General features: G+C 34.5%; 1 protein-coding gene across 4 annotated transcripts in view; it reads left to right on the top strand.

Moving 5' to 3' along the window:
• CADPS2 (calcium dependent secretion activator 2) overlaps positions 1 to 20,468 on the top strand; it is a 317,808-nt gene that overhangs the window by 262,686 nt on the left and 34,654 nt on the right. For 3 of the 4 annotated variants that reach the window (XM_029285368.1, XM_015822219.1, XM_029285371.1), the window contains 5 exons: positions 3,343 to 3,498; positions 5,493 to 5,640; positions 14,098 to 14,172; positions 19,892 to 19,975; positions 20,068 to 20,100. In XM_029285368.1, coding sequence (XP_029141201.1) covers positions 3,343 to 3,498; positions 5,493 to 5,640; positions 14,098 to 14,172; positions 19,892 to 19,975; positions 20,068 to 20,100 — 496 coding nt within the window. Of the gene's footprint in view, positions 1 to 3,342; positions 3,499 to 5,492; positions 5,641 to 7,865; positions 7,881 to 14,097; positions 14,173 to 19,891; positions 19,976 to 20,067; positions 20,101 to 20,468 lie in introns of all 4 variants that reach the window. The other variant, XM_015822226.1, reaches the window with a different exon arrangement.

Raw genomic sequence — 20,468 nt, 5'->3', positions numbered from 1 at the left:
CTATCACTCTAAATCAATTGCCAGGGATCTGGAATTAGGCAGAACCAGTAGTCTCTTAAAGACATGAAATAATACTTTTGCAATCTGAATTCTTAGGTAATAAATAGTCAAACTTTGAAGTGTAAATACTGCTTCCAAAATGTATGACACTGGCTCTATAAAAATATCAAAGCTGATCTAATTTGTATTTGTCTCTCACAGTTAAATTAGTATATTGGTATGCATATATATTTTTTCATGAATTTAAATATATAAATTTATTCATACATAAATTTATATTTGTCTCTTACAATCCTATTCTAAGAAAAGGAAAAGAAAGGAGTCCCAAGGGTCATTAAAATGATTTTATTGGAGCCTAGCATATTTTGGAAATGAATTTATTTTCTCAAGAGCATTCTAAATCTAAACTATACAGAAGAAAAAAGTTCTATAAAAGTCAAACAAGTGTATTTATAAAAGGACATTTTATATCTATTCATTTAGCTTAATCACTACAACAGAATGTTGTAATAATCATGATGATTAGTATTTATAAGGAGTATGAACAGTTTTAAAACATAATGCATATATTTAATGCAAGCATAAAAACATTTTTTTAAAAATAAACTTATTTATTGGCATTGACTTCAAACTCACCTATTTCAGACACTGGATCAAAGCCTGTTAAGAATATTGACATTTAATTCTATTATTTCAGCACATATTAGGAATATTCTGGGCAGAAATATTGAGTTTCTTTTATTTTTTATTCATTCTTTGATATGGTATGTTGTTTAGCATAGGACTAAAAAGGGCATAATCCATAGCTATCAAGTAGCACTCATGACTTTTTTTTAGATCTCATTGTCAATTTATGATTGTGCTGGCAAAATTCTGCAACAAATCTAATTCCCTACTGATTCCTAAGGAAGTAAAAGAAAATGGGTATGTTGAGTTTCCAAAACACTTAACTGTTGATAATAAAATATATTCCTCTCCATCTTATCAAAAACAAGCAAACAAAAAAAAATCAACATTTTTAGTCCTGCTCCTTCTACTGATATCATCGAATAAAGTAAATAAATTTTGTTGCTGCCAGTTATAAAAATACTAAATTCAGATAATGGGTTGAACAATTATAGCATCATGTAAATCTCAGCACCAGCATAAAATAACTGTAGAAATGTTTTCCTTTATTGAGAGCTTTACTCAGATTATAAATACTCCACTGCTCTTTCTGGGTTGATGCTTCATCAGACAAAAAACATGCTATATAGATGCTGAAGGCTGACATGCTTCCTATTTTTCATATACAACTAATTAGATTGTAGTTCTGTATCTATAATTCTGTTTTTTTGTTGTTCCTTTGTGCTGGGAGTCATGAGAACTACCTGAAAATTAGGAAACATACAAAGTTTCTGAATGCTCCTAAGTATCTAAGTTTATTAAGAATTCCTCATATCTTGTTCTTCTATGGAAGCTGGAGATGAATAGGCTGGACACAATTGCATTCTGCATTCAGAATGCATTCTGCCTTCACCACTACATATGACCTTCACAATTATAAATTCATTTGCCTTCAAGGACTGGGTGAACTTGAACCCAAGCCTATAATGACAGAATTATCATTAGTAAATTCTATAAAATCTGAGGCATAAATAAGGCTAATACTATAGTGATCATATATTGCTTTTTACATAGAAGAGTCACAAAAGTCTAAGGTTTGATTTCTCATGATAGAACAATATATGACCATGACAGACTTCAAGTCTAATCAGTGCACATTATGGAAATAGCTTATAACAGAACCAGACTTGTTTCTCTATTGTCATATAATATATGTGGGTATATGCATAATTCTGTATTTATTTTTATCATATTTATGTAGTGTATATTGGAGGTGGTGATCCTTTGAGAGCTGTATGCAATGAAATTTCATTTTAATGTATGCCGATTAGTGTACATTCAAAGTGACAATAAAGTTATTATTATTCTATTCTATTCTATTCTGTTCTGTTCTGTTCTGTTCTATTCTATTCTATTCTATTCTATTCACAATATTATCAGGAAATATATACATACACATACATGCACATGCACACACACGCACACATGAAATGGAAACATCTGATTGAAAATAATGGTTGTATCATTTGTAGCAACAAAATTATCATAAACGGCCTGGTATCCTCCCCATCCCTTACTGTGTAATAAATCATTTTTGGCCTATTCCCAGTACTTAGCATAAATAGTAATTTTCTGTCAGACACAACAAACAAGAACTTATACATGTTAAGATTGTAATCTTAGTGCTAGTGCTTTGCTTTTGTTTTTTAATAGTTAATTTACTGTTAAAGATGTATTTCTGTAGATATGAAATAATATCAGAATTTCAACTTGACCTCTGTAAGTCCCCAAGAATTGGATCAGAAATGATGATGGAGACCTGACTTCTTTCTTGACACCATTGACTCCAATTAGGACATTAATGGGATTAAAAGCAGTGCTCCACGATATCTTTCTGTTGTTATATTGTGGGAGAAAATTAAATGATATTAAGCAATAATGTGAATAAATCATCACCACCAACTTGTAAAAGTCAGCAGAGTAACTTAGATAAATAAATTCCAAACTTCCATTTTTTTTATCAATATCAAAGTCCTGTCTTAAGACCAAATTGCTTCTTCCTGCTCAGCTCTGTTTGGTTCACACCTGAAATGAAATAGCTTCAGTACATTAAATAGCCCTACTGCTCATGTCTGAGTTGTTCCTTTCTCTCTGAGCTGAAATCAACCACTGTTAGAGCCATACCAGATTTGTATAAGACAGTGGTGGTGAACCTATGGCACGGGTGCCAGAGGTGGCACTCAGAGCCCTCTCTGTGGGCACGCACACCGTCACCCCAGTCCTAGGCCTTCAGCTGGGTTTTATAAAACCTTTTCACTTTAGGCCTCCGCTGCCGTGTGCAAAAAAAAAAAAAAGGTTCAAACAGTCAATTTCAACTTCTCGCGGGGAAAAAAAGATCTTGCAAAGTTGGAATTGATTGAACTTTTTAGTCCCACCCAGTCTGCCATTACCGCAGCCACGCCCACCCAATGGGCCACGCCCACCCAATGGGCCACACCCACCCGGCACTAGATGATGCATAAGTGGGTTTTGGGTTGCAGTTTGGGCACTCAGTCTCTAAAAGGTTCGCCATCACTGGTATAAGACAAAGCTACCCAGTAATTACAGCAAAATAATAGTGATCCCAGGTCACGTGTTTATGGCAAGTAGCTGAAATGCTTATAAATATAGAAATAGTATTTATGTTTTATCTGTTTATCTGGTTCAAGTATAATAGTATTTTTGTTTGTTTGTTAGTAATGGGTCAGCAACATCAGAAGACCTCTTCTGGAAACTGGATGCCCTACAGATGTTCATCTTAGATCTCCATTGGCCAGAACCAGAGTTTGCCCATCACTTAGAACAGAGACTTAAACTTATGGCCAGTGATATGATAGAAGCTTGCATCAAAAGGTATGTGTTCGTAACTTTGTATCCAATTTATATAATAATTGTAAAAAAAATAAATCCAGATCCAGGCTGTAAAGGATCTTTTGGAAGATATTTTAATTAAGAAACAGGTTATATCTCTGGGTAAGCATGCTTCCTCATCACTCCTTGGTAGGCCTGACCTGTATAAGAGCACAGGGCAACGAAAAAATGACTGTTCTGTTTACTTTGCTATGTTCACTGTTCATGTAAAGGGGACAGATGAATTGAAAGCAAGAATGGGCAGCAACAGATCCAGAGCTCCAATGCCACAGGTTTCAGCTGGTACCCATCAGAGGAATTAATCTGTTAACCCTTTGAGATAGTCCAGATAAAAAGCACAACTATGAGTACTAACTCTATCTTTATTGCAAGGTTACATTGGCAGAATCTTGCAAGTCTGAAAGTGTTTATTTTCTTTTACTCTCTAGAAAACTAGGGAGGGTCCGTCCTGAAATACTTCCCTCCCCTCCTACGGCTGAGATATCTTTACATGATAGTTGTCTACAGTCTGTGGCTCTTTCTCTCATCTCCTAAGGCCATTTCTATATATCATTACATGGCGACAAATCTTTTAGGGCTAACTTTCAGAAATGCATACTGATTTCCTTGGTTTATGTACTGGAGGGGCAAGGGGACTAGAACGCACAGTCTCCCTTTTCCACTCTGGTACCTTAACCATTACACCAAAAATAGTATCAGATGCTAACATTCTGTTTCCATATATGTCCTTCAGTTTCATGGATTACTTTGTATTGCTTAAGTTGATAAACCAATCCATTGAAGCAACTTTTCCTGCACAAAACTTTCCTCTCTATCCCACAATGCCAAGTGACAACTCCGCATATTATGGAGTTTCTGCACAATGTGTTCATGGTTCCTGGAATGTTCAGCAAGAAATGCTGCTCGAGTTGGGATTCAAATCCTGACATTCACACATAAATAGGCTTTAAGTAAGTAGCTCTAAGGCATATGGTGAGTTTTCTGACAAAATGGCAAAATGAACCCCTAATCACTATAATATGCAACTGGGGAGCCAAAGTATACAGCAGAAGATCTATTTAGCTACAGCTTCCAGCTCAAGCAGTCGAGATTATTGCTTTTTTCATCACTGGACGTGAAGAAAATGAAGATTCTTAGAAAAGGTATTCAATAGCGTCCTCCATTTTCAAACTCTTGAAGAACTTGTTGTTTTTCAGGTTACTAATACAAGCTAGAGCTAAACAAATGACTGAATGAATAGGCAGAAGTAAAAACATTTCATGATAAATTGTATATATTTGATTATTGAAGTCATGCACAAGGACTCTACATCATGATTACTCTAAATATCTTCTGAAAGAATGGTAGCAGTACATATGCACTGGTCAGACTAGCCATATTTCACCATGCTACCATAAACACAAAGTGTCCTGGTACAATTATGATAATAGATTCATCAGAGAAAGCTATATGTCCACTGATCTTTAATTGTTTCAGGTGTTAATCATTCTTCCATAATCTATTCTTGGCTTCACCATGCCAGTTATTTCTGAATTATACCTCTGTGGGAGTTATTTTTGTAAAGGAACAATTATTATGCTTTTTCCATCTATTCCCCTGCTCATTTAAAATGTGCCACATGTTCTGAAACTCTTTAACATTTTTAATTGTCAGGAATCCTTGAATATATTAAAATGGGGTCTATGATCAGCTTTTGTCAATTTGAAATTTGTGCAGAAAACATTCAACAATCTGTGCTTTATCTGGGCTATGCTTTGACAAGCAGCTATTTTGTTAAATCAGTATCTAACCTTGAGAGGACTATTGGACTTTAGTACTTATAAATATGATAATCACATTAGTTAATGTAACACGCATCTAAACATTTCATATTTGCCTTTCACGTGTTTTCACTGAAGTCCCCTTTTCATTTAGTTTATTTAAAATATGACTGATAAATCTTTCTATTTCTGTAAATCCCATGTTTCAATTAATAGAACAAGAGCTGCTTTTGAACTCAAAGTGCAGAAGACAAATAAATCAACAGATTTGCGTATCCCTTCTTCTGTATGCACAATGTTCAATGTACTAGTTGATGCCAAGAAGCAAACTGCTAAACTTTGTATTCTGAATGGTGGGCAGGAGGTAAGAGAATTCCAGCAGGAACATTCACGGTGACAAATCTTAATAAAGATGCAAAAGGTTTGGGGGTAATTTTATGCCAAAAATTTATTTATTTGTGTGTTTGTGTGTGAGATACACACATACACACACACAATGCCCCTCCCTATGTACATATGCACATACATTGTAAACCTCATTTTTTCCATAAATCATATGGACATTCTTTTTTTCACAAAATACAAAATTACACAGTAATTTGAAAATGTGGTGCTGTTTTAAACAATGAAAATTGTTATGTGTCATGATTTTCAGAAATACAATGATAATTGGTAACCAATTTTTTAAGAAAAAAAGCCCAGATGTTCAAAAATATTATATTCCATTATTTCATGAATGCCAATGGATTTAGAGTTGAATTTGATGATGTTAATTCTTCTACTGGTAACTAGTTCATCCAAAAAAAGTTACCATGAATGAATTATTTTCCCAAATAATTATCGGGGACAGGTGGGGCTTACAGAATAGAAAAAGCTCTTGAAAACAAAAACATTGAGCATAAAATGCAGAGACCTTTAGATACAGCTGCTGAATTGTTTGCTGAGTTTAGTCCTTTTCCTAACATTGAAATAGGGCTTCTCTATCACTCTCTTCTTTCCTTCTCTATCTGGTTACCTCTTCTGCTTTTCCCATTCCAAATTTTGCTTTCCCTTCTGTTTCATGTGCAATTATTGTCCCTCTCTTCCCACCTTCTTTGTGTTTAATTCTTTTTTGCAGTTTTTGTATATCTGATATGAGTGGTTTGTGTGAAAGAGAGAGAACGCTTTTATATGTACATGGGAATTAAATAATTTAATAAATTAGGAACCTCATATACAATTAGTAGCTATGATTAGATAAATTGATAGAGAAGCTGCATAATGCCTTCCTTCCTTCCTTCCTTCCTTCCTTCCTTCCATTCATCCATAGTATAAATAACAGAATAACAGAGTTGAAAAAGGGACCTTGAAGGTCTTCCAGTCCAACCTCCTGCTCAAGCAGGAAACCCTATACCATTTCAAACAAATAGTTGTTCAATCTCTTATTAAAAACCTCCAGTGTTGGAGCATCTGCAACTTCTGGAGGCAAGTCGTCCCACTGATTAATTGTTCTGACTGTCAGGAAATTTCTCCTTAATTCTAGGATCATGACTCCTGACTGACTCCTAACAAGGGGGATGGGTGGGTTAGCCTTTAGCTTTTAGGTGGAATTGATAATACTATATAGGCAAGCTGGGTGTTTCAACATGATGTTTTTTCATGAATATGTATTTTTTCCTGATTATTCTTAATTTGTGGATAGTTGTCTTACAGTCAGGGTCATCTTCCGTTTGAGTAAATTCAATCCTATAAGTATTTGATGTTTGAGGTATTTTGTTTCAAAAAATTACAGTCCCTCATTTTTCCATAGTTAACATATGATGAATACGCATGTTTCATAGTTTGAGATGTATTTGACAACTCTCCTGCACTGTATTTGACTAAGACTTCCAAGGTCGTGGGGAAGGGTAAAAATCACTTTTCAGTGTTTTTGCTGTTATGCTACAAGTCTCCATCATCCCCACTACCAAAACCAACAGAAATTGCACTGCCCTTTTTTCAATAGCCTTCAAAAAAAAAAACATTGTTTCCAGTTACCGTCATCAATGTCCATGAGAAAATTGAAAACACCAGAAAAAAGGGGTGTTTCTTATTGGTTGGTGTAAGTTTGAGCATAACAATCTGGGAAGAAAGAGTATTTCTTCCTTTTTAAGAAAACTAATTAATTTAAAAATTAGGGCTAAGTTACATATTGTTGGGTGTACATATGAGTCATGAGCTACAAGAAAATGATAGCTTCAAATAGAGGAGTCTGTCTTTTCTTGCAAACCAGTCCCCACAAAGTACCAAAGAGAGGCCATAAAAGGAGATGGAAATGCCAGAACTTGCTTCCTCCAAGAAGCATTGGTAACTATCAAACCAATTAGACTACAGATCCTTCTTGGATTTTTCAAATTCACAATGCTACAGTACCACACTGTTTTACTTTGCAGTAATTGTGTTATCTATGTGCATTTATCTTTGTAGCCATCTTTGTTGTATTTTGTCTTTATTTAAACAAGCTTTTCATTACGTCAGCTAAGATTGCTGTTTTCTATATTATTTTATAATTATTTTCACAATTTTTTCTCAATTTTCTTCTTTTGGGGGGGCTTTCGGGGTATCAACCAGTTTGCAAATCAATGGGTAAGTTCATTGCTTTAAATTTTGTTTATTTGTTTTCCAAAGTGTTTCTATCTTTACTTGCTTTGGGTAGAATTTATAATTTCTGATTATATATCCCTAAACAAAATGAAAACAGGCCTAGACCATGTAGTTCAAAGGAATCATTTTTTCCAATTGTTGATTGAGTAAAAAAAAAATTGGCAGATAATTATGCAAAACTGGAGAAAGTCACATATATGTTCATATGAATATGAAAGAACAGAAGACTTATCACTGTATTAGTTGGACTTCTCAAAACATACCATACATTGCATTTTAAAGGATTCTTCCTAATCCTAAAATGATTTATTTATAGCATCAAGGTTCAAGCTAATCTTTGCTTTTCAGCAAGAATGTCTGTAATCATTTATTTCTTCACCCTTTTGGTTGTTTTCTAAAATATCTTCTAATGTGTTCTCTATGGAATGTAAAATGAAACACACACACCCTTCTCAATTAAGCAAGTACCTATTTGGAGTTGGAGAGAAATCTGTCTTCCTTTTGGTTAATTATGGTAAATGGAAAGTAAACGTTATCAGCTCTCCTTTGCAACTTTCAAACAAAAAAACCCTTTCAAAACAGTTCAGCTTTTCATTAGTGCTCTATCTGCCATTCTCAAACCCACCACTTTTTTATTTTTATTAACCTTTCAGTATTCAAACAACACTACAATTATCATGTGTGTCCCAGTGTCAGTGGGAGGACTTTGCTTTTGCTTTATCTGACTATCTGTCTGACCATCTACATCTTTTATCAAATTCATCTCATGTCATGTCTTAAGTAATTCTTTCTTGTAGTTTTTTAAAAGAATCCAAAAAAATTCCAATATCAGATAATCAAATCAAATCATTATTACAGTCACAGACCAGCATACAGATATCAGATAATGCAGTCTACTCTATTTAAATGACACTATAGGCAAAACAGGTTGTAGCTTTTCTTAGATTTAACAAGAATCAAACTCTAATCTCAAAGAAGAAACCTATTAAACCAGCAGTAGGTCTTTGCAAGCAAAGTGTTAGATCCAGAGGAGCAAAAATGCCTAATCAGGTGATTTGCACACCTTTATTCAGCAAAACCTGACAGCAATGTCTAAATTTATAATTACAGTATATATGGGCACTTCCTCACAGCATTGTTTCTACTTCCCAATCCTTTTAAAACAGACTGCTGTTATTACTTCTAATGATATGGAATACTAAAATATGAGACAATCACAGTTTTCCTGCTAATAGGAAATAGGACTAGTAGGAGGATGCCATTAATTAATTCAATCAGTGCCCAAAAAATGGAGGTGAAATCAATTGATATATTATGCGCTCCCCCCCCCAATTCGACATTTTCAAAACTTTTATGTGTGTTTAGGGAGTATTTATCAAAGAGTGAAATTGCACAGCTACCTAGCTATCATTCCTTCTGTATTAAAAAAAAAATCCGATTGAGACCTGTGAATATGATATCATAACCATCAACTTTGCAATTAGATACTTTTCCTTGGCAACTGTTGAAATGACAAAGGGGAATAAGTTCTGAACAGCGAGCATTGGTACTCATTGTAAGGACACTTTCCAACAACTACCATTTTCACTGCACTAAATATCCAAAATTCTTCAGTCTTTCATGTAACAGAAAAGCAGCCAGAATTAGAAAGCCATCCAGCCTGGCATTATACATTTGTCTCTCCCTTTGCAGAAGAGGAGAAGAAAATACACCATTTTCTGTGATTACAATCTTGACATGATTATCCTTGTGACAGTTGTAGCTGTGGGTTACATTATAGCATTTGGAACTACTTGACATCACATATCCTACAGAAATTTTGAGCTTAGCAGAGCTGTAGGGACAGAACATCTGAAGGTCAGGGGTTAGGGAAGGTTGATAGCTTCAGTAGTTTGCCTAGGTAAACCAAGCACTGGGGGTTATGCTTTTACTTGGACTTCAGTAAGGCATTTGACAAAGTAGATCACAACCTACTGCTTGATAAGATAGAAAAATGCGGGTTAGACAGCATCACCACCAGATGGATCCGTAGCTGGCTGACCGGCTGTACTCAGCGTGTGGTCCTCAACGGAACCACATCTACATGGAGGGAAGTGTGTAGTGGGGTGCCCCAGGGCTCTGTTCTGGGCCCAGTGCTCTTCAACATCTTCATCAACGATTTGAATGAGGGGATAGATGGGGAACTCATCAAATTTGCAGATGACACCAAGCTGGCAGGAATAGCCAACACTCCAGAAGACAGGCTTAGGATACAGGAAGATCTGGACAGACTTGAACACTGGGCGCTATCTAACAAAATGAAATTCAATGGTGAAAAAAGTAAGGTTCTACATTTAGGCAAGAAAAACCAAATGTACAGGTATANGGAATACTGCATCCAGTTTTGGTCACCACGATGTAAAAAAGATGTTGAGACTCTAGAAAGAGTACAGAGAAGAGCAACAAAGATGATTAGGGGACTGGAGGCTAAAACATATAAGGAACGGTTGCTGGAATTGGGTATGTCTAGTTTAACGAAGAGAAGGACGAGGGGGGACATGATAGCAGTGTTCCAATATCTCAGGAGCTGCCACAAAGAAGAGGGAGTCAAGCTATTTTCCAAAGCGCCTGAAGTCAGGACAAGAAGCAACAGGTGGAAACTAACCAAGGAGAGAAGCAACCTAGAACTAATCAAGAAACTTCCTGACAGTGAGAATAATTAACCAGTGGAACAACCTGCCTCCAGAAGTGGTGAATGCTCCAACACTGGAAGTTTTTAAGAAGAAACTGGACAGCCATTTGTCCAAAATGGTGTAGGGTTTCCTGCCTGAGCAGGGGGTTGGACTAGATGACCTCCGAGGTCCCTTCCAACTTTATCATTATTATTATCATACTTTTCTTAAAAATAGTATGTGTATGTAACACTTTGAAAAAGGGAGTAAATTGCCTTCAGGAACCCTAAATTTCAGAAGACTATGTCATGGGCTCTTACAAAGTTGAGTGAATGTTTAGACTGATGCTGGCTGTTCTTTATTCAAAGCATTATGCTGTTGCTGATTCATGTAGCCTTGAACCATCAAGATAGGGTTAGTGTTTATAAGACACATTTTTTGTGAAGTGGGCTAGTGGAACATTCTTTGCTTTCAAACAAATGTTCTGATGGAAGAATTACTTTTTTGAATGAATATATGTTCAGAATAAAAGAAAGAGCCTTTGCTCCCACAAATTGCAGGATGGATGCTTGCTTTATTATTATCAAAAACAGAATGTGAAAGTCTTTCAGATTTAAAATGTGTTTCTTAAAGAAAATGTTTTCATTAGTGAGAAAAAGGCAGTAGTAGAAAGATGGAGAGCGGCAACTGATTTAGCTATTATACAGTATATTTTATGGTTGAGTAATTTATTACCATCCTTCAGGTTTTCTGATTAATTTTTATTTTTTGCCCATTTTAGAGCAGATTGTATAGGAATTGTATAACCTGCAGCTCACTTCACTCTTAAAAGGGTTTTTTGAAGAGCAAACAATTGGCCACTCATTTTATTTCTGAAGAACATAACATGTGAATGAGAGTTATCAGACAGAAAGTGGTTTATTTACTAAATCTTCTTCTCATCTTGCTTTTGCAGCTAAATCAGCCCTTCGGGGGTAGAGGAATACATAGCCACCTTAATTACATAGAAGACAAAAATATCCTTCACATTCCTTTCCCTGAATAAGACCTTGCTGCATCTAAATAATAACCCCATTAGCTGCTTAACTCAAATGCATACATGGGAAAATTTTCTGGATATTGTATGAAAGAAAGTAATTTGTGAGTGGATCATTTTCAAGGCTTTATTCCTTTAATAATTTTTTTGGTAATATTTTATTGATTTTCTAGTTTTACATTTAAGTATTTAAAAAGCAACGTGGTGGCTGGGTTAATCGATAATTCAACAACATACAAAAATCTTTAGTACAAATCTCAAGCTACCACATCAAATATTTTCTCTCTTTTTCCCTTAATATCTACTGTCTCATATTTGAACTAATACAGTTCTTATTATATCAATTAATATAATATAATTAATATAATTAAATATGATATAATTAATATATCATCTATCAATAAATTTTTAGCTTATACATATCCTAGTTGCTTTAACATTCAATCTTTATAGACAATCAATGTCCTGTTGTTAGTTTTTCCCAATTTTTAGTTTCCCATCAATATTTAAATTTAACACTTGATATTTATAATGAGTATATTCTATTTCCCACCATCTTAATAATACAGCATAACATCCTTATTTTCAACTAATTTCCAAATATCTTAAATTTAATGACCAAAATTTCCCCTATTTCAACATCAAATATTTCCTCTCTTTTTCCTTTAATATCTACTGTCTCATATTTAAGCTAATACAGTTCTTATTCTATCAACTAAGTAAAAACATATTTATTACATTTATCAATAATTTTTAGCTTATACATATCTTAATTACTTTTACATTCAATCTTTATAGACAATCAATATCCTATTTATTTGTTTTTCCCAATTTTTAATTTCCCATCAATATTCAGATTTAACTTTTAATATTTATACTTCCAAGTTTTAAATGACCAAAATTTTCTTTATCTCAATTCATAACAAAATCTAGTGTTCAAAATACATATCTTGTCTATTTGAGTATATTCTATTTTAATTAGTAAGATAAAATCCTCTCTAATAAATCAAAACCCCAATTTTCTTCAGCCTTATTCTGGCTTTCTTCCTTTGCCAGCTCGCCTTCCATGTCAGTGCTTTTAACTCATCAAATAGATCTCCCTCTGTTGTTATATATATTATTTGAAATAAAAGAGACCATCCAGTCGCCATTTTTTTTTAAAGGGCTAGCGAATCGTCTCTCTATTATTCAGATCCCCATAGTTGTCCTGATATGCTTGTCTTCCCTTCGGTCTGTTCTTCTTCTTGCTCCTCAAGTTTCTTCTGGTTTATATAGAAATTCTTTTCCATTTTCAATGTTGTCAGTCCCTTTTCTGGATTTTCCATTGGCTGTATTTGTTGGTCAGTTGAATCCTCTATTTAATTGTTCCACTTGTATTTAATTGTTCCACTTCTTCTGTTATCTTCTGCGTAGTTGATTCTTTAATTGTAGTCAAAATTTGGGTTCGTATATCTAGGCTGACATCTCGTTCTTTTCTGTAGCATCTTATTTCATCACAAACTGAAAGAACGGTTTCATGTATTGCTTTTAACATAAAAAGAATCTGTTCCTGGTCTTCATCCATATTCTCTTAATGGTGTGTTAAATTGAGGGCTTTAAAGTTAGAGAATGAAAATAATTTTATAACAGAGTATAGAACATAGCTGAGCTTCTCACAGCTGATATTTGTCAAAGTTGAAAAAGTTTTATCTGTAGTCTGGGCTTCAAGCCAAGTCTCCTTTAGATAATAACAAATTGTAATATCAAACTTGACCACAAGATGTCACCAATGCCATTTAAAGTTTTTTAAGTCCAAAATTTTTATAATCCTTTTTCCAATTTTATTTCTTTTTTGTAAATAAAAACGAAAGTCTTCAGTAAAGATAAGAAATCTTTTGGTCCCCAAATTTTAGAAGCATATAAATCCAGTTAGATTAAAGTTATTCTTTCAATGTTTTAACTCCCCTGGATAGTCAGTCACCGCTATTCTTAGAGGGTGGGATAGAAATTCCCTTCCCTCTCTCCTCACAGGGGGGGAAGATACTTTGGGCAGCTTTTATAGGAGAAGAAAATACTTAGGATTGAAGAGAGGTTCAGATCTCACCCAGTCTCACCCGCACTGCTTTAAAAGTGCCTGGTGGTAAGTTTGACTTCGGCTGTCTGCAGCCTAGTGACGAGCCATATTTCTATGGCCGGTCTTTCGTCCGCTGGTTTGGAGGGCTGCCCTGGATTGAGTGGAAGGGCTACCGCCCTCCTGCAATCAAGCAGGGGTCCCCTCCTTGCTTGTCACCCCTACAGGGTGACTCTCAACCCTTTCCAGGGTCCCCCAGCGGAGTGAAACCAAACGCGGAAGACGGAACTCACCTTCCAGCGTCCCCAGCGGCCACGATGGCAAACCGGAAGTCCTATTCCTTTAATAATTTTAAATAACTCTGATCTGTCGGTTTTTGTACCTTTGTACAAATATGACTTATGATAAATAGCATTGTGCTCATTTAATATACTAATGCTATTTTGGTTTTCTGAACCACAGCAACAATATCATTCGAAAATTGATGACTTGATTGAAGAAACCGTGAAAGAAGTAATTTCACTTCTTGTTTCAAAGGTAAATATTTTTTTCAGAAAAATTGCACTTGGGGAGAAAGAAAAATATCCATATCTGCTTCTTATAAAGAATTTTTTTGATATTTTCTATGTTCCTGCTTTTAAAATAAAATAAGGACTAACACTCCATGAGATCATCAAGATACTTATAAGTGTAAATTGGATTCCAATTTGAACAAATCTTTTTATGCAATATCTATTAAGCAGATACGATTGTCTTATCTTTCATGCTACAGTGCCTTAATTAATTAACAGCATTTAATATGACCACATTTTTACTATTCCAAGATTAGCTTTAATTAGATAAAAGACATTCTGGTTTGCTGCATCTTGCAGTGAGGGAAAGTATGTTTTCAGTTTCTTCAAAAGATTTTTAAGCCTACTTTTGCTTACACATTTGTACTTATATGAAAAAGTTCAAAAGACATTGGCTAATCTGTTTTTAATCTTTCTTGTTTTAAATGTTGCTATTCAGTTTTTCTGCTTGTATGTACACTCTTTAACTAATTCTGATAGTTTGAGGTTATATCAAATAATATGGGTGCCGGTGGGCTGAGAGATAGGCAAATAACAACACAAATATGATGACATCATAACACAAATGTTGCATTTTATATTGTTATATTCTCATTGCAGTTGTTATGGGCATTGCTGAGGGATGGATGTATGGATGAATGGAGAAAATTAATGAGATTCTTGGAATGGAAATTAATGAATTGCACTGGATATGAATGATTATAAATGTTAGGGGAAAAAGATGTGCAGTTACCTGGATTTTTTTAGTACAGTTCTAGAATCTGTCCATAGCCTGAAAATGCCATTAAAGTGAAAGGATTAAGGTGGCCAACTTCAAAGAGGAACTTTGGAGATGCTCTTGTGAAAAAGAGTGAAGACCACAGCTAATTCCGTGTACTTAAGACTTAGGAAAAAGCAGAAGAGGAAATTTATTCATGGTTCCATACAACACAAAGCACTGTGTTTATGGAAGAAAAGCTCTTCAGATAGTTCTTCAGCATACACTGGGATCTTGGGTCAGTGAACACAAGCCCTGGGCCAGAAAACTAATGGAATTCCTTGTTCGAGGGTTATTATATACTGTCCTAGGAATGCTGTATTTTAATTTGGGTTGATATTTTTTATTAGTGTTTGAAACTTACTGTTTGCCCCCCTAAATTGTGTGTCAAATGAACAGCCATGCAAATAAATAAACAAAATAAAGGTACAAAGCACAAGAATGGTGGCCATCATTTTCTCTCTTCCATAGGAAGAATATGAGCAAATTTATATGTTTAGTTTTAAGAGTTTTACAATGTATTAAGATTTAAATTATTTTTGCATTCAATTTTACATGATCTTAAATGGGAACTTCAATAACATTAAACTTTTGTTTCTCATCATTAAGGGGGAAAAAGATTTTAGGACCAAGGAGTAATAATAGGTCTGTGTTGGAATATAATATAAAATTGGAATCAGTTAACCTCTCCTTGCATAATATTTTTATGTTGCCATAAGTCAAATAGAACTCAGAAGAATATAATTATCTTTTCCCTAGATTTCCAAATGACTGCAAAACCAAGATAATACTTCATTTTTGCTTTGTATCCAATATAATTTGATATATTGGTTAGATTTCTATCCTGCTTCCATTTAGGAGCTCAAAGCACCATGTCCAGCACTCCCTTTGCAAGTTTTTCATGACCATATTACAAGACTGGTCAGGCAAAGACAGTGGTTCACTCAAAACCATCCAATGAGCTTCCATGGCTGAGGACAGACTTGACTCTAGATTTACTCCAGTCATAAGCATCTTCACCATGAAACAGAATCATTCTAAGTAACTGGATTCTTACCTTTTATAAATGTTGTCAAATGTTAACTTTAATTTAGCAAATTAAATTCAACAAAATAAAACAATTCCAGAAATTCAATTTGAACTAGCATTTTGAAATATTACTCTTGGGATATATGAGGATTTCTATACTGACTGATTGGCTAATAGGAAGCCAATGAAGCCAATTGGCTAATAGGAAGCCAGTTAGTGTGATAACTAAAGAAGTTAGTGTGATAACTAAAGAAGTGCCTTTAGTTATCCGTTCATTTACTTCTAATCCCTCTCATTTCTTCTTCTGTAATTATCTTTATGATGATATAAAAAGAAAGATATATAAGAAGGAAGAATGTGTATTAAATGTATAAAGATATAAGAAAAACAGAATAAGATAAGCTCACTATTATCACTCTGTTAAACCTTTAGGGTCTTTGATTGCTGCAAGGTGAGACTTTCAAATCCTTACAGAGAACAAGAAATATGACACTGTTATGACACTGTTAGAGTGGCCATTAACAACATGCCAGATGGAATTTTGTCCTGTCCTCTCACTCCTATGTTCTAGGAATGTGATTTAGATGTCAAGCAATTACTCTTCAAAATACGTATAAAATTAGTCATTCTATTATTATAAACATTTTGCAGTTACTGTGACAATGAGTAATGTCCTCATATAAATATTTGTATTCATACATGTTTTTAAAAATACTATCTTTACTGTATATTTTCAAAGTGTGATAAGGTTTAATTATTGTTTGTATCACATAGAATTTCCAAAATAAGAACAACAGAATTGTTGGCCTATTTAGTTTGGGTTTATTTATAACTTGTTTAAAATAATTGTGATGATGATTTTAGAAATTGGGCTGTATTCAAAGTCTAAGTATATATTCTGATTAGTGGATTACAAATGTGACTTTTATTACAAAAAGGAAATAAGAAAGGCATAATATAATTCCTCTTAATATTTTCTACTCAAAAGAGAAAAGTATAAATAGTTCTATTTGAATTAAGAGTTTTGTGGGGTGCTTGATGCTCTCTGAACTTGGTTGCTTTCTTGCAGATGTTTCATTACCAAACTGAGTAAAATCATCAGTGCTAGAAAGGAAAGGGGTGTGCTTTCAGTTTATGTACCGGTACTTGTGGCTGCCCTCTTAGTGCTGGTGGAAGTGTTCTTGGTGGTTCCTTGATTAGACTGTTGTTTACTGTTAGCTTATTTGTCTGAGTTGGCAGTTCCTTGATTGGGGTATTGGGATAAACATCTCCTCTCCGGCAAGTAACACCCAGATAAACAGAATTTTTTTTAAAAAATCTATTGAATAGCACATTTTTGTTTCTTCCCTTTTGACTATTCTGCTAAACAAACTTCAGTTCCTAATTCCTAATTAGTTCCTAATTTCACCCTAATTTGATTTTATTTTATTATGCATACGCACACAGATACTTATACACACACATTGCTATGTTCAATGGTCCATTGTGGTATGTAGAATAGTTTATAAATAAATAGTGATTCATCTACATGGTGAACACTGAAATGAACATTAATAGCAACCTGCCAATCACAGAAAATATGGAGTCAATAATATGCTCTGAAACTGTCTGTTTTTACAACCTGGTTCTTTCTATATTTATTAGTCTATAGCTGAACTAATCTTCAGATAGTGTAATGTCAAAGGCTGTTAGGAATGGTAGTGACTGGAGAAGATCAGATTGGATAAGACTACTGTATGGTTATTTAATTTGTTAAGATGGAAAACATGGGCCACCCAAATGTTTTTAATAACTCTCAACATTTGCTTGGTAGAATTCATGAAAACTGAAAGTCAATGAAATTGAATGAAAAATACATGCACAACCTTGACAGAGTTTGAGGATTCTCCCACTGCAATTAGCCATTTGTTCTACATTGTTCACATTTATTCAGTAAAAGCAAAGTTACTAAGAAGGGAGTCCAGAATGGTGTATTCTCCTTTGTTTTGCTATAGCTATCATAATCTTGTAACAGAAGAGCCATAACAGTTTCACAACAGCATTACCTGAATAGATGTATTCTATTTATATGTAGAAGTATTGCTTCTTTTAATGTTTATGAGTCATTCAATGGCTACTATTGAAACCAATGCAATATAACATTATACAATAACACAAAGAAAAAGAGTTACATAAAAAGGGTTACATATTTTTTTTCAAAAAACATGCATGATTAATATGTACAGTAGTGAACTTTTCCCAATTGTGCAATTAGTACTTTTACATTTATTTATTGCAAGATTTATAAGGCCACCCAATTCCAACTGTGTGATTCTGGGACAAGATAATTAAATATTCACCAATTGATGAAAGTGACCAACCAAAGCAGGAAGTTCCTTAGTTGTGGGTATTATTACAGTAATTCAAATTTCTTATAGTTGTCTAACTTCCAATGGATTCTGTCATCAAAATTCTTTTGTGCTGTCTGCTTTGTATACTCATAAAAGTAATCTAAGAAGTTAAGAAATTCTTTACATGTTTAATTTGCATTGTGTTGGAACTAGGTTTACTAGTGCTTAAAATTAATATCACTGAAATAGTAGGTATTGTTTTTTTCTTGATGGTTTGCCTTGTGTTAATCCCTGCTCATCTGGGTGTAAAGTTGCTGGAGAGGGAATGTTCGGGTCTTTTTGTTTCCCTCTTGGCTTTTTTATTGTCTCTTTTGAATGGTATGTAAATATGGTTTATCTCTATGTGTCTATTAATATCTAATTTGGTTAAATATCAAGCTTCTAGAAATTCCCTATCATTTTTAAATTTGTTTTGGTCTAAGATGCTTATTGGGGCGAGGCACAATGGTTAAAGATACTGAGCTTATCAGCTGGAAAGCTGACTGCCCAGAGTTGAGACTCAAGTGCTGTGCGACAGGGTGAGCTCTCATTACTTGCCTCAGCTTCTGCCAATCTAGCCGTTCAAAAGCATGCAAATACAAGTAGATTAATAGGTACCATTTCAGTGGGAAGGTAACAGCATTTTGTGCACTTCAACATATAGTCATGCTGGGTACAGGACAATACCGGCTCCCTTGGCTAAGAAAAGGAGATGAGCACCGCCCCCTAGAGTCAGACACAACTGGACAGAGCAAACTTTTACTTTTCTTTAAGATGCTACTGTAGTTGAATCTGTCCAGGTGTTGTGAGATTAAGGAATTTTCATCACCAAAACTGGCAGGGCAAGCTACTATCTATAAATGGGAGCAAGCTCCACACTCACACAGATGATGTTACCTAGTTCGGTAATGAAATGTCTACAGGCAAACAGCCAAGTTCAGAAAGCATCAAGTACTCCATACATCTAACTAAGGATTTGGCAGTAGGTATTATCTGGCACATTATATAAATCATAAAGGAAAGGTCTCCCCTCTCCTCAGCCTTCTGTAGCTGTTTAAAGTAATTTCAAAACCTTTTACACATTACGAATATGGCACAAACGATTATTGGAAGTTCACCTCCTTCTATCCAGGACATAGCATATAAGTGATGCTTGAGCAGAGTCCGCAGTATTGTCTGGGATGCTACACAGGAGGCTTTGTGGTATCCGAAGCAGAACATCCAGATTCAGTCACAGTTTTGTTCCACATAGCATCAACCTTGTAAACTCTCAAGTTTCCTCTTTCCGCTGTGTATTCAAAATGGACAGTGATTAATATTTATATGTATATATATATATGGGGGTAGGTGTGTGTGTGTGTGTGTGTGTGTGTGTAGCATGTGTATATGTGTATTAAGTATGTGTATGGGTAGATATGTACTTTGTTTTGAGAGCAGGCAACAGAGAGTTCATTTTTAATGTGGGCCAGTGTACTCATAGTACAATTGACAATAAAGGTCAATCTCTTATACTGTGTTTCTTAATATAGTTTGTTGCAGTGCTAGAAGGTGTGCTCTCTAAATTATCAAGGTATGATGAAGGCACTTTCTTCTCATCAATACTTTCATTCACTGTAAGTACAACTATTGATTAACGATTTGAAAAATCCATTATGAGCCTATAATACCAAGTGATATTTATTTTCTACTTTTACATTTTCTAAAGGTAAAAGCGGCTGCAAAATATGTTGATGTTCCTGTAAGTATTTTTCTTTTAAATATGAATGCAATAAATTGCTTTCTACTCTGTGTACTTTTTCATGTATTAACATTGCATTTTCTTTTAAAGGTTGATTATAGTTACACATCATGTATTTAAGCAGATCATTCTTGCCCCTAGAGGGCATTTCATTTCCCTTAAGCTACTACAAAGTCTCAAAGCAAAGCTTTGAAAGTCAGATTACTCTCAGTGTACTTTTTCAGTTGTGCAGGAGTGAGGATTGTAACCTAGAAACTGTGTCATGGGGGAAAATTTGTCATTTGGGTGTAATTGTTCCTAGGTTTAGCTCACTAGAGTTTTTATGAAAGTGAACAGTTTATAATTATATTCTATGTCCATGAATATCT

The sequence above is a fragment of the Protobothrops mucrosquamatus genome, unplaced genomic scaffold, assembly GCF_001527695.2.
Source record: "Protobothrops mucrosquamatus isolate PMUCROS unplaced genomic scaffold, P.Mucros_1.0 scaffold_172, whole genome shotgun sequence".
NCBI lineage: Eukaryota > Metazoa > Chordata > Lepidosauria > Squamata > Viperidae > Protobothrops > Protobothrops mucrosquamatus.
The sequence above is the reverse complement of the archived record's forward strand: the minus strand, read 5'-3'. Positions and strand labels throughout refer to the sequence as shown.